The 15,245-nt window shown below is 41.7% G+C and overlaps 1 protein-coding gene across 5 annotated transcripts in view; it reads left to right on the plus strand.

Annotated features, from left to right (window-relative positions):
• Positions 1-15,245, plus strand: part of RPTOR (regulatory associated protein of MTOR complex 1) — a 160,169-nt gene that overhangs the window by 57,837 nt on the left and 87,087 nt on the right. For all 5 annotated transcript variants that reach the window (XM_087750829.1, XM_087750827.1, XM_087750825.1 and 2 more), the window contains one exon: positions 6,505-6,564. In XM_087750829.1, coding sequence (XP_087606955.1) covers positions 6,505-6,564 — 60 coding nt within the window. The remainder of the gene's footprint in view (positions 1-6,504; positions 6,565-15,245) is intronic.

The following is a 15,245-nucleotide window of genomic DNA, read 5'->3' on the forward strand; positions in this document are numbered from 1 at the left end:
AATACAACTTTTTGTAAATTGTCCTTTGTACAAATCATATTCCAAATATTGCGGTTGCTGTAAATAATGCAGTAGCATTAAATAATGCTGTAGTGAAACAAATTGAGTGATAAATCAAAGAAAGATGTTATGGAATGACATACCAAGTTAATTAGGCAGAAAGATATAAAAGGCTGCTACGGATAGCAGGAGCTTTCGAAGAGCAATATTTTTAGCCAACAACAGAGAGGATCACGAACAATTGTGGTGCCAGCTGAGGACATGGTGCAAGGAATCCAGCACGTGCACGGCGGTACGTAGCTCTGTCGGTTCATTCCTGTCAGCACATTTCACTTGAAAAACTTGAAAAAAGTTAAAACAGGCCGCAGCCTATAGATGTTGCAGACAATGGTAAGCAATTGAGTGACTGCAGCTTCAAGAGTTATTAGCTGTCTTTTGGAGATGCTCATAATAACTTAAAATTCTTACAGTCTTTCTGACTTATATAAGCAACAAATTAATTTGACCAGGTTCTGGTTTAGATACGTAGTGCCTTTAACTGATACCTTTTGCTCATGTGAGGGGCCGCACAAGACCTGTTTAATTCCTTTTCCTGTTTTTGATTTCCTGAGCTCAGAGGGTATTTTCTCACAGAAGAGAGTCACAGCTTGTAAACACTGGCAGAAGTCTTGGACAATTTTGAGAAGCAGGACAAAGAGCTTCAGTGACATTAGGAATATTTTTGAGGGAAGGTTTTGAGAGAGCGAGTGAGAAAATGATTTTTCTGACCCAGGTATCATGGACCAGGAGTCTGAATTAATGGGAGATTAGCCTAGAGTTTCAGCCAAGGAACGGCAGACCTCTAAATACGTTAGGCAGGTCTGTGCTCCCCACATAGCTTTAAAATCGTTTTCGTCTTACTCTTTCATTCTTCTGTTGTAAAAACAAAACATTATGTTGCTTTTCTGAGATACCAGTCTGGTTGCTATACTAACCGCCCATCAAAACTCACAAGTGAGCACTTGCAGATATGCAACAGGATTGAGCCTGCTGATGAGCCCGAGACATTTAATCTCATCTAATCCTGAGAGAACGATGCGCTTCCCTCCTGGGACAGGTGAAAGGAAAGAGGAGGTTAACTTCCAATATAGCTGCCACTGTGACAGCTCTTCATTGGCGAAGCGACTGCCTGGACACGGAGCCTCGCTAGCTTGCTCTTCCCGGTGCTGGTGTGGTGGTGGCTGGCTCTGAACCCTGCCTGCTGTGTGAGACTTCTCGAGCTGCCTGCATAAATCCTTCTCGTTAAAAGCTAAAGAAAGCTTTTGCTACTATGTGGCAAAATTCCTTTAGGGGAACTTTGAGAAATACTGTGTTTTATAACCGGGACAATACAGTTGCAGGGAACTACTTTTATCATATGGCTGCTATCGGATCACTGCTATCCAAATGTGAAGGAGTTTAGATTTCTGCTGGTTTTATCTATGGAGAAAGACTTTGAAATTTAACTGACTGTTCCACCTGATTAGCTCAAGGCTAGCAGCAGGTGACGATGAATGCAACTTGGTAAATAGAAATGACGCTTTTTTTAAAATTACTTGTTGACTGGAGTCCACAACCGATAAGTAACACAGTGACACAGGATTCAGCAAATCATAGAATCGTTTCGGTTGGCAAAGACCTTTAAGATCATCGAGTCCAACTGTAAACCTAACGCTGCCAAGTTCACCAAATGAGAGTTTGAGTTCAAGTTCCAGGGAGCATGTTTTCACCAAAACACCACGCTACTGTGGAGAGAAGAGAGGGAAGCAATTGCTTTTCGGGGTGGATACCCCGAGGCTTGCAGTTATTCTGAATAACTCATTATTGTGGATGTGTGTTAAATCAATACTGTGTGGATGCAGTGACACCGCTTATTTTTTTGTTGTTTTCGCTAATTCATGAAATCTTTGTGGGAATCCCTAGCATAGGCTTTGATGCCTATTGAAGATTAGCTGGTTTCTAGCAAGCTGAAGCTTCCGAAGTGAAGTGAAAGCTGTTGACACTGGGACTTGGGGTTCTCCTTGCCGTGCAATTATCAGAACCCTACCTCACAGTTTGTGCCATACTTAAAGTGAAAATGCTGACGCTCTGAGAGAGGGTTTTTTTCTGTTTTGGTGGTTTGGTGTGGGGTTTTTTGTGGTTTTTTTGTTGGGATTTTGTTGTTGTTTTGGAAGCCCCCTCCAACCCTTTAAACTGCTTACACAGCAGTATTTAATGCACGGTTTATATATACTGGGAAAGGATTTTTTTAATTTTTTTTTTTTTTTTTTGATATTCTGATCTGCTCAGGAATTTTCTGATACTTCATCTCCATGGGAACGTGGCTGAGAGGGCGATCAGGGCAGGTTCTCAAGCAGAGCTACACCTGGCATAAGCATGAGATGTTCTCAGACTGGCGCCTCGTTTGTCTGTGACAGGAAACGTGTTTGTGAAAATGCAGCTCAGCAGAAGGATTTAAAACTATTAACCTCGGCTGTTCTTGGGGTTGGTGCTGGTAGATGCCATACGAACTCCTGGACAGTAAAGCATTTCCTATTACATCTAATGCAATGATTATGTGTGTTGCTTACTGCATACAAAAAAAAATTTCTCCTCTGTTCTCTGATGAAGATTATGCTCCTTTTATCTTCGCTATTGATTGGCATCATTGTGGTTGTGTTTTTATCCGTGCAAGTCCTGTAAATAATAGGTGCTTGCTTGCGGAGCATTGTTATTCACTGCTGTTAAACATAATACATGCAAAGCCAGACCTTCCTCCTGTATTCCAGCTGTTTGATGCAAACCGTATGTTGGTGTCCTAAAGCAGACGGTTAATGGAAAATAAAGACGTAAACCTTTGTCATTAAAACTTCTCTTTTACTTCAGCCTAGCCCTTTTACTAAAGCTGATCCAGAACCCTGCAGAAATGCTTTTGAAGTATAGCATTTTTGCAATTCTGGACTGACAGGCTAATGAAGTTTCATATACTGAATTTATGGGCAAATAAAATTTTGATGAATAAATTTCTATACATCCCATTTTGTGCTCTGTATTTTAAGTAAACAACTGATGGACAAAATCACTTATCAAATGGAGTTGCAGCTGCATCTGCTTCAATCTAATTTCAGGGAAAGAAAAATTGATGCTGGTAAGAGAAGCAGAGGTCAGTTGTGCCCTTCCGAACGTGGTGCTTGAAACTCTTAATGCCAGCCTGACAATTCCAGGAATCCAGTGTATGAATTCTGGCTAACTTGATACTGATTATCTTCATGTGTAGTGACTGCTGTCAGCTGAGGTATTCCAAATATATGTTGTAACTATATATAACTGTATATGAGGCAAGGTTAGAGATAAGCCGTATGGATTGTTAATCTTGACTGATATGCTTATATTATCATCGGTCCCTTAAGACATAAACAAGCTGCAATTATATTTCCGCAGTTTTACACATCAGGGAGAAGGCTGTCCTTGTCTAAATTGGCTTAAGGATCCTACGGTTTTGAACCCTGAAGTCCCACTCGTAAGAGCAATAGGGTCCTGAAAAGTACTGGAAAACCCTCAAAACCAAAAAGAAACAAGAAGTTTGAGAACTGCTTGGGCTCAGGAATTGCAGATACGCCGTTTGTACATCAGAACCCAAATATTGCAAGCTTGTAAGGGCATGGAAAAAAGAGCTTGACCTGTGACACTTGTGGGTCAATTAAAACAAACATTTAAAGTGTGGGTTTTTTTTTTTTTCCTAATGTGTTTATTTTGCATTTCTGCTTGAGATTTTGGGGGGTTAACTGAGCCAATCCTCTGTCCCAAATTTATTTAGGGAAACTAAATTGAGTTTCAAAATATTCCTGTGATATCTGAGCAGAACCCAGTTGAGCATTGTTTTATGTATATTTCTGGTTTTCTTCTTTATTGCCTGGCATTTATTGGTATGTTTATGTGCAGCTCTAACATATTTCGCCTGATGTGTGTGATGATGGCACCAACCATCACTTGAGGCATCACATTTGGAGCCTTGGAGTGATGGAAGGGGGTTGCAGATACAGGATGAGGAACATTTTGTTTACGAGTACATTTTCTTGGCAGTCAGTGGTTGTTAGAGAGGAAATGCAGAGAGTCTGCTACTGGTGAAATGGGGTTTTGATGAACTCATCTCTTTCAAAATATTCAGGGCAGTGGTGGGTGCTTTATAAAAGAAATATCGTAGCAGTCCCAGTATATAAAAAAGCAGTAGGCGCTTGCTGCTTTACTCCCATTCTGGTGAATACCACACAGATCCACGGTCAGGGCAGAAAGCGTGGTTTTTCACCAGTCAAATGCAATCTGGTTTTATTTTGTCATCCTTGAGGAGCCATGAGCTCAAATGAAATCACTGAAATCTAAGCTTATTTACATGTTGCCCACAGTGCAATGCTAGCAGCTCCCTAAGGAAGTGCTCAATGACATCTGCAGAACGCATTTAGATGGGAAAACGCCTGTTCATAGTTGACCGTCAAAGGTGTGCCTGTCCTGCTGTTGCAGGGGTTGGGGGAAAGGCTTGGCACGGTGGGATTTCTCCTGTTGTATGTCCTGAACGTCTGCATACATGGGGCAAGCTTTCTGTTTCTAATCCAACAAGCTGTAATCAAAAGCCTTGTGCTTAGGAGAAATCCTTGCGGAAAGGAGGCTAATGTGTTTGTTTGCCCTGGCAAATGCACTTTGCTGCCAGGCGAGAGCCTGCTCATCAATTCTCGGACTCCTGTCGCCTGGCCCGGAGGAGACTGGCTGTGCTGAGCAGGGTTAGGATGCTCATCCTTTTTTTACATTGTGTCTTCTAACAGTGTGCAGCACTGTCCTGTTAATCTGTGAGCCTGTAAAATATGGCTAAGTGAGTGAGGTTAGGTCAAATCACGGCTCGGATGAGAGGCTTCCGAAGTAAATGGAAAATACTGCATGACATGGTGATAGGTGAGACTCTCTTTTCTTTATAGACAGCAAATGTGTAACAGTACAAAGTATTGCTGGCTCTGTTCTGGTCCTCTTTCAGATACGTGGTAATGTAGAGGCATCGAGCAGAGGAGTTAGAAAGTCTTTTGGCATCCTTAGTCTGTAGGGAGACTCCAGCCTGATTCCAGTGACCTAATTCTGCTGTGCTGAATCCTGCCGGCAGTTTCTGTTTGAGGGGTATTTCCCTGTGTGGTTCTGTAAAGCAGCGTTGTAAGATTTTTATATTTTAGCAGATTGTATAGGGATCCCACTGTAGTGTTCATAGATAGCTTTATGACTTTTTTTTTTTTTTTTTTTATGATGGATGGTGCACACGTAGGAAAAGCAGCCTGGAGACCACTTAGCTTTTCAGAGCCCGTCCCTGTTCTTGGCAGTAACGGAGGTCCTGCCGTCAGCAGATGCCACAAGAAAACTGGAGGGTCCTCAAGATTTCAGAAACAGGCTCTCCACATCTTGTCTTTAAAGAAGTAATTGTTCTCTCCTTTACTTGGGGAAGAGCCTTTTGGATGTGGATGTCGTGGCTCTGATGAAAGGAGGGAGTCGTGCTGCAGCAGCTCCAGCTGCCGCTGGATGTGGGAGGTGGGTTCCCTGGGCTTGCCCTCCCGGTACCTCGCCGCCTGCAGAGCTTTCTGTTCCTGTGCGGAATGAAGCGTAGGGGTTAAACATCAACTTATATTACACTGATGGGTAAATGCTTCATTAAACAACAGAGTGGATTTCTGAAATACTGGCAAAATGGGCTGGGAAGGTAGTGATATCGCTGAGGAAGTAATTTCTCAAGTTGAATTTGCTGGTTTTTCTTCCCAGATCTATTGTTTCCCACTTCTGCCCTCTGGGCACAAAGCGTATCCCCGAGAGTTTTGGAGGAGGGAGTCAAGCGCTCGGAAATGGGCCGGCAGTCGTGCTGTCTTCCCACACCCGCTCGGGTTTAGCGACTCTTGGGATTTTCTAGGCACAGTGAGTGGTAGTGCTAACAGGACTTTGCGTTTTCCAGCGCCGGCGTTCCTGAAGTAGTGGTATTTGTAACGCCGAGGAAATGGAGTCAGCATTTTTTTTAATTAAATAACTGAGGTGTTTGAACTTGATGCATCCCTCTTGTTCCTTCCCTTTCTCACTTTCCTGCCTGCAGTGCCAAATCTCTTCAAGGAAACCCAGCCAATGCTAATCATTATTCCAGAAGCATAAACCTCCTCGGCTCTTGTGTCGTCTTGCTCCTCCCGAGAGACCGTGCTGGATGACTGTGAGCCCTTTTCCCCCCTGCTATGTGTTGGAAAACTTGTCACTGTGACAGTTACAATACCCCAATTTTGACACCTGACGATGGAAATCGCCGCATAATCATGAGTGTGACAAATATTGAGGGCCTTGTTTGATTCTTATTATGCTGTGGCAAAGTTTTCTACCCAAACACCATTTTAAAAGCAGAAGCACTGTAATAAAGAAACCTTCTTCCATATTCTTTCCACAGAACCTTGTCATTAAATATTCAATTAGTATGTTTTATTTTTATTCTCTTCTCCACAGGTTCTGTATGCAGAAGAGTGTCAGACTGGTGCCAGGAGTCACACTGGATTTAATAGAGAAGTAAGCCAAATTTTATGATTTTTTTTTTTTCCTGTTGCTCTTAATTTCCTCATTATTTCTAGCATTTCTCTTGTTTGTCCGTGAGGACATTTATTTGGAAAGCTTTTCGCAGAGTCTGTACCTACGGTATTTGTCATTTCTTGCCTTACCGTGTGTGTTGTTGAAATAAGCAGTGGCCATAAAAGCGAGCAGCCGCTTGTGGAGTGGCGCCGCAGCGGGGAGTTACGGCTGCGCTGGGGCTTTGGTCAGCTCGGTGAGTTCAGAGTCCCGTAGCTCTCGCCGCTCGTGCTGTCATCCCAGACTAGCCAGAGAAATGGTAACTGCAGATACAGATTGTGGCCACGTTCCTGGAAGTCCAGGGTTGAAAAGCCACGTGTGTGGCTGGTTTTGGCGTGGGTTTTGACCATGGGAGCGTTGACAGTGGAGACGTGCTCATACACCCCTGTCACCAAAACCAACTAACGAACAGAAAAACACTTAACCAAAAATACTGTTTTCTCACTTCATCACTGTGCTGTCCTACTATTCTTTGTCTGATAGTGTTGTTATGTTTCAGACTTAACACCATTGAAACATGTTATAATCCTTTTATCCAAGCAATATTTGAGGATAATTACTGGTTCTCAGGCAGCTGAGGCAGACTGATTAACCAAGACAGCTATTCTTCAAATTCGACTTCAGTTTATACAAACAAGGGAGACTTGGAAATAATAGTTGTCCACTGTAGTCTTTGTTGTTTAATGTATTTTTTTTTTTAAAGGAAAACATACTCTTAAAGACAGGGCAATAGATGCTTGCAGCCACTAGATGCAGTTCTGTGCTCCTTGCAGATTGTTTTTGAATGCCCTGTTCTTGGAACAGTGATACACACACAAACTGTCTGGGAGTGATTAATTAAAGATCATTCATTCAGTTCCAGAGAAATTTTGACTCTAGAAATACTGTTGTTAGTTAGAACTCTTGTGACACATGGATGTCCAGAGTTCAGTTATCATTTTTTGTCTAAGATGAAAACTGTAGGATTGAAGGGCATCCTGAAAGGGGTTAGGAGAACAGGAATCTGGATAATAAGTGTGAATTCTTAATAGAAATATATTATCGTACTTCCTTGTTTTGTAGTAAGCTTCTGCATGGTGTAGCGAAGCGCAGCAATCATTCATTGCTCATGCTGCCAATAGCAAATTATCTCTTAGAGCAGAAGCAATGAGGGTAAGATTGCATCAGCTAAAATTTCTTGTTCGGTTTTTGCTTTAGTAAATCATTCCATGTTAACTTGCATGTTTTACATTCAGATAAGGTTAAAAATGCTTCTCAATGCCACTAGCTCTTCCACAATATGTATTTTAGAATAGTCAGGCTCATCAGTAGTATGTAGATATTTAATCATGCTAATTTTATACGTGAAAATTTGATTATCCTATCTCACCTCAGTTAGGGATGTTAAGCAATGATTGTGGTAAAGCTGTATTTCAGAGGCACTAATCTTACCAAAATAAAAATAATTTTTCAGTTTACAACTAAAGTAATAGAGACAGGACCCCGGCTATCAAAGGAAGTGTTAGAGCGGTTTTCAGAGATGCGTCAGTCTAGGAAAAGGTCCACAACTGGATTTTTTTTTTTTTTTTTCCCCTCTGAAAGCCATTGTGAAAACGTGGTGGGTTTTGGTTTTCTTTTGGTTTGAAGCTGATGAGAAGCAGGAACGAAATCTACCCCGGGGTTAACCTTGCTTTGCCAACGCACTCAGAGGTGTGCTACCGGGGTTTTTGGCATGAGAAGGTTAGATGGTCCTGAAGTTAGAAGCTATTTAATGGTAGAAAGGTGTGTAGTTCCCTGACTGTTGTTTAACTGGGCAGAGTGAAGCGGATGTTGTTTTGGCCATCTTAGGCTGTTGGACAGCAAAGGTAAGGAGAAGTTCTTCCTGAACTGATGGGTTCATCATCAGTGCGGACTGAGATCACCTCAGTCCACGGGATGAATGTGTTCCCGTACAATGACTATATTATGTTAATTGCAATTAACATATTGCTACAAGAGCGTATCTAATCGAAGAACATACGGCGAGGGTCAGTGAAGGTCTGAGCCAGGTAGCTCAAGAATCAGCTTCACTGAGCAGTTGGATGTGCTGCTGGGGGTTACATACTCTTTAAATAATGGTTTACTGGCAAAAAAAGAATTTTCTTCAGTATTCTTGATTCTTGTTGGTTAATACCACAGCACACATGCATTCTTTAAAGGCTGTCTTCATGGAAAGCGTGCCAGAAGTAGGTTCCTGTGGATATCAAATATTTAAACCTCATCATCTTAATCTGCTACATATATCAATTATAGAAAACACATGTTTTTTATTACAGTCTCGAGATAGGCCCAGAATATTTCCTGGATTGCCTATGTGTATATTGTAATTTATAATTTAGTTGTCTTTAAAGCTGGGGAAAGAGTTTATACTGCAATTAAGCTGCAGACTTTGAGACTAAATTAGGCTGCACCTTCTTTGAAGGGCTCAGATTTCTAATTATCTAGGCTAAACCAGCATCCTGATGAATAAACGTGTATCCTGATGCGCATTTATATTACAAATCTTCTGAGATGAAGCCAAAATAATCCCTAGTTTAGAAATAAAGATCTTTGCTTGAAGCCAGACAGTAAAATGTAAATAAAAAAGGAAGGAAATTATGTTGGTGGAGTGCTAGGAATTTAGGAACCTCTGGCTGCCACTTCACAAGGCGTTCCTACCGCCTTGGTTGGTCTCTTCTGCTTGATCGCAAGCCCTCCCGTTATCTGTGCTGGCACAACTTGTTGCGTGGCTGCTGAGTGCAATGAAGTGGGGCTTTCTTCTGCTTTTAAAAAATTTTGGAAAGAAATCCTAAGGAATGGTTTAACTTGGTGTAGGGTGGGAATACAAAGCTGAGTGCCGAGAATCAGGGATGTACAAGAATGCTTTAATCTATAGTGCTGCATTGGGCTCCCTCTCCTGAAATCACGTTCTCAGGAGGGCAAGACTGGTATATTGCTTTCCTGGAATTTTTTTCCCTGGGTCCGTTTTGCAGAGGGAGGGAATTCTCTAAACAAAAATTCTGGTGACCTGAGAGCTGTTCATGCTTCTGGTGGGGCCGCTTAGAAGACAGTCTTTTCAAAGGACCGCATGAATATGGTACCACGATTCACTTTCACGACTGGAAAGGAGCCTAGGCCCTTGCTGTCGGGGTTTTGTGACAAAGGACCTTTTCTGAATGTCAGCTCCGAGTCACGTAGGCAGGAGCAGTGGGGGAGAAGTTCGTCTTGCTGCAGCGTGTGCTGTTGCTGTTCTGAGAGCAGAGAGCCCATCTCTAGGCTGTCATTCACCAGCACAAAATCCATTTATCAAAATCACTAGAAATAACAAATTTGAGACTAAAATTAATTTTACTTCTGCGTTAAGTATTGTCAGTTGTCACAGACTGGAAATTATTGATGTTTTAATGTCTATTGATTATTGATGAGTAATGGTTCAGTAGGAGCCAATTTAAAGACGAAGGAGGAAAAATAAAATCCCAAGATATCACACAGCAAAAGTAATGTCATTGGAGAAAATTTAGAAATTGTACTGTAATATAACAAATACCTTTGGTGCATGCCCTCAGAACTTAGCTAATCAGTTGCCTTCAGGATGGTAAATTGGAGGGCAGGTGAAGAAGAGCAGCTGGTTAGTACCATAATTTTTTTTCCCCCAGGTGATCCCAGTAGCAAGTATCAGCTACTCTGGTCCCTTCTAGTAAATTTTCCTCTGCCAGGCTGGCATCCTGCGTGTTGTGGCTGGAGGGATCTAGGTTAACATCGCCTGGGACCAGACTGGAGTGACCAAGAGCGGCAGGTCAGGCTGAGCGTGTTGGGTAGATGGGGAAATGCAGAGAGCGCCCTGGTCCCGGCTGCCCTGGTCACTGCTCGGGGTGAAATGAGTATTGCTTTAGCACTTTCTCCTCAAAGTTTACCACCACCAGCAGCTTTTGCTAACTGTTTGAAGTGAGCGCATCAGTCTTGGACGAGAGTTTGTTGTTTGGAAAGTCATTGGAAATGATGGCTTGTTTGAAAAAGTCAGAAGGACAACAACTGTCTTAAGTATGGTAACAATCTTCCTGACTGTACTTCTGTTTGTTTAAACAAAACTGTTGTTGCTGTGTAAGCAAATGAGGCCAAATGCTACACTGAAATTGTATTTCCATCGAGGTACAATATTGCCTTCTAAAATACAGTGCCTACCTGGTGTGAGGAAATACTGCCAGAGCTGCTGGTATTTAGGCTTGGCAGAAATCAGCAAGAGTCATAACTAGATGGAGAAAGGCATTTAATTAAAAGAACAAAGTTCTGTTATTTTCAGCAGGGCTCGACAGGGTCAAATACTGTTGCCTCTTGGGCAAGCGCCTCAAGGCAGCTGAAGGCAGAAGGCTGGTTCTGATGTTGACAGGACCGTGGTCTCTCTGTAGCAGGTCTCTGTCATCACAGCTGCCACAAGTTAAGATGTTTTCGCAGATATTTAATCAACCATGTTCTAGTCCAAATTCTGAAATACTGCAGCCTGGTTTTTTATATTTATTATTTTATTTATAGTGGAAAACCTATAATTCTTAGTTTGCCTTTAGAGCCAGGTTAGGCAGCTTTCAGCCCCTTTATTTTCTTCCAGAAAATTCAGTAGAAGGCATTAGAGCATATTTCAGGATGTGTTTTAGTAAGTAGTATTAGCGGCAGTGTAACAAGGATGCTCTGCCACACTACCTGTTGGTAATATGTTGCTCATTAGTACTTGAGTTGAGGAAAAACTTTGCTTTTGAAGATGTTATTCTGAAAAGTTTCTATTCCGTAATAAATCTGGTTTTATTGAAATGGAGTATTTAATTTTATTGCCATTGTTACAGGGTATCAGTCTCTAGTGTAGGCAAAGCCTATTGTAAATACAAAGCGAAGATCATACTCAAAAGGATGGTTTTCATGGCAACACTTCTTTCATATCTTTATACAGAGAGATGACTGAATCGAACACTAGCGTACAAAGCCGTACAGTGCTCTCGAACAAATAATTTAAGAACCTCAAATGTTTTGTCTTTCTTGAGCAGTTTGCCAAGGCTTCGGGAGCCCAGTCACGGCACGCCTGTATCATTCATGTTATTTTGTGATGAGGACATGTTGTCTTTGAGCACGTTAACTGCGTTGATCCTGTCTAAGCAGCTCTTGCCAGTTCAAGAGATTTCGACAGCATATATCCTGCCTGCGTTACTGTTTTACCATTTTCTGTGGTATACTCTCTCCCTTTTTTTCCTGAAAGAGGGAAAAGCGAGATATACTTACTTTTTTTTCCCCCCCAAACCTCAAATTATTGCGAATGTTCACAAGTATACATCGATGCCAAAGCATCCTGTTTTCTGAAGTCTGATATTGCATATCCCGATGTTATATATCTTATATTCCAAAAGTTGAGATAATGATGGAGCCCGTCCAGGAGGAAAACCTGGCATCCTTTGAGGTAAACGCTTCCCCTGTAATTAAAGTGATTCATGGGATTTTGCTAAATTTCTGACAAGGACATCGACGGTTACACCTAGCGCGAGCTCTTTAGTGACCCTGACATTTTGTAGTCCTCACTTTTCACAATAGACTGCCGTGATTTAGGTCTCTGTAAAGGCGTCTGTCAGGAAGTTGATGGAAGAAGCAATTGAGAGTCCAGAGATGTTAAATTGCAGCGAGCAGCTGAGGCAGCCTGCCCTTTTTTCCTTTGCTCCCCCTCCCTCAAAAACAGTTTTTACAAATGAGGTCTGCTTTGTCCTTACTGCCAAAGGTTCTCGCTGATTGTCAAAGCGTAATGCGACAGACATCAGGAGAAGCGATACCAAGACGACAGCGATATTCCTCGTGGGGAAAGATACTTTCTGGAGCCTTGCGACGTTCTGGTTATGTAGATACATGCCCAAATAGAAATGAAAAGAAGCTTTAGTTTATAGCCGCAGGATGGATTTGAAAGAGCACGTTGTATGAGGGAAGTGTACTCACCCCAAAAATATTTTGTCTGAAAAATGACATGAAGTAAATTTGTGTAGTGGAACTCTACAAAAATAACAAAAGTAAAGTAACCTTTACTTCTTTGAGAGGTATAGATGATGTTTAAAAAAAAAAAGCATAACTGATTATTTCAAATAAATCTTTATAACTGTGTGAAGAAACAAATAGGAGATTGCTTATGCGTCTCTTGTGACTGTCTGGTAGGTGCTGTTGGTTATTTTAACGGAGTGCTGTGGTGCAGCTCTCCTGACTGGGGTGGGAGGTTGGTACCTCTGAGTTTTAGTGCATGGAGATGGAAATCATCTGATGTATTTAATTGATGGTTGGCTGATTCACTGTCCCTGTCATCAGGGTATATTTGAATGCAATCTGAGAGTTAAGAGTTGCTCTTCTGCTGCCTTTGGAAGCTTAAACTTTAATTCTCAAAGATGATTGAGATCAACTGTCATTGAGTAATACTGTGTTAAAAACCCCTTCCTCGCATCGCTCAGCTTGTCACTGGAGTATTACAAACTGTCCTGCGCTTTCTGGGATGAGAGTTTGAGTAGTCCCATCTAGGAACAGAAAATACTTCGTGTTTATTTTCATCTGCCGATTTATAGCGCTGACGGTTCTGACTTTAACTGATTCCCGTGTGCAGCACAGAGAACAGCCCTGCTGCCGGTTCCTTTCTAACAGCTGCTTTCTAGTTCCAGTTCCAAATCTGAAAGCTCTGGTAGGGTTTTGTGCCGTTATGGAAATGTATTGCCTTTCCTTCTTGTGCTATTCCCCACGCGCTCTCTGCCCTCACCATTAACACCTAATGCGTAGGTTTTCAAAGCGCTGAACAGCATTAATCTTCACGATGCTGGAGCTGGGTACAAAATTAGTATCTTCCTGACTACATATGAGGGCAGAAAGAAAATGAACTCGCCTGATGCCACATGAGATGCAAGAATGACATCCTATTAATTTCTGCTTCTTGACTGCAGTCCCTCGTAGGTAAATGTATTTTATATGAATCTTGCAGTCAGTCTTAGAAAGGAAGGACAGTCATATTGTGAAAAAATACCAAATGCATTTTAAAATTCAAAATAAAACCTGTACCATACTAATGAGTAGTTATTTTAAGTCTTTCAATACAAAAAATAAGAAGCATACCTTGTTCTCCAAGAAAGCAGATTATTCAAGTCACAAGGAGTTTCCAAGGTTGGGCTGCTAGCAGCAACTTTGGATTTCAGCCTGTCATTCCTGCATAATACCACCAGTAAGGTATGTATCGGCTCACAGTCTGCATTTAGTAAACAGGATTTAGTGTCAGTGGTGCGTGGAACTCTGTCTGGTGTAAAGATTCGAACTCTACCGTGAAACACCCTATTTCTATTTCTCCTGAAAACTGGCTTGAAAGTGGCCATCAAATGGTTTAAGCTCAGCATTTGGCTTGCTAGGGAATCTCAGCAAGGATCGCTTTGGTTTCTAATTAAGAACATTCTGACTTATGAAACGCTGCTCGTTTGCTGCAGAGGGTGTTCTGCAATGCAAATATTGATGTGAAATCCTCACAAGAGCAGTTGTGTGGCCTTGTGTTCCCTCTGCTTGCTCTGGGGGATCAGTTAACAAACACTGTTTGAGATGTATGTTTTTCCTCTGATATCAAGACAGACAGGAATTTTTTATAAGATGTGAATTTCTAGCTGTTTTAGAACCTGTATTTATACAAGGGAATATGCTTCATCTGAACCTGCATGGAGATAATACTGCTATACATATCAGAAGAAAAAGCTGCCATAGAGAAAGCGCTTGTTTCGTGTAGTTTGTCTTGATACTTTTAATATTTGAAAACTTGTTACAGAGGGAAAGCCAGGGTGCATTAGGATTAAATCCGTAGGATATCTTGCGTTCGTGTATTTGAGTGCCTGAGTATTAATGAGACAGCCCAGGACTGAGTCTGTTGGTCTTGGTTTGGTGGGTGGGTGGGTTTTTTGGTTGGTTGTTTTTTCCTTCTTTTTTTCTTGTTTTTGTGAGAAGCAAATAAGCATTAGAAAGCATCTTTAGGAAAGCTGATCAGCTTGGAGGCAGAAGCTGAGAGACTGAAGAGCAGTTTACAGCCACTTTTCTTCCTTTAAGTAGCATTGTGCTTATCTTGATTTTGAGCCGCAGTAGGCTATCGTTTGGTCTCTTAAATCTCAGAAATCAGATGGCATGTTGGTCCTGTAGTTCCTTTGGACCTCACGTCTTATTACAAATGAACAAATACAGTATGAGATCTTGGTTCAGCTCCTGGATGAAATAAATGGGAGTGACTTTTTCCACTCTACCAAAGCAAGATCCTGGACCCTGGACCAGCGAGACTCCTGGTGGAACATTGCTATTCCACCTTCACTGAATGTGCTTGGTCAGGCCCTTGTCTCTGGTGTATCGAAGCTTGGAATAATAAATGTTAAGCCCAGAGGAGACTGTTTGTCCGCTCTGACCTTCTGCATATGTTGGGCTACAGAATTTAACCAGGTTACTCCTCAGCAGAGCCAAATAACTCGTGCTCCTCAGAAGTGTGTATGCTTTGAACCTTGGAAAGATGAAGATTGAATTGTTTCCCTATCTTTTAATGGTCAAGTGCTCTTCTTTCTTTCTCCACTTGTGTAAAGTATTTGTTGGCACCAAGATTTTTCTCTCTT

This window comes from Nipponia nippon, unplaced genomic scaffold, assembly GCF_047370975.1.
Source record: "Nipponia nippon isolate SJK-2023a ecotype South Korea unplaced genomic scaffold, ASM4737097v1 scaffold_14, whole genome shotgun sequence".
NCBI lineage: Eukaryota > Metazoa > Chordata > Aves > Pelecaniformes > Threskiornithidae > Nipponia > Nipponia nippon.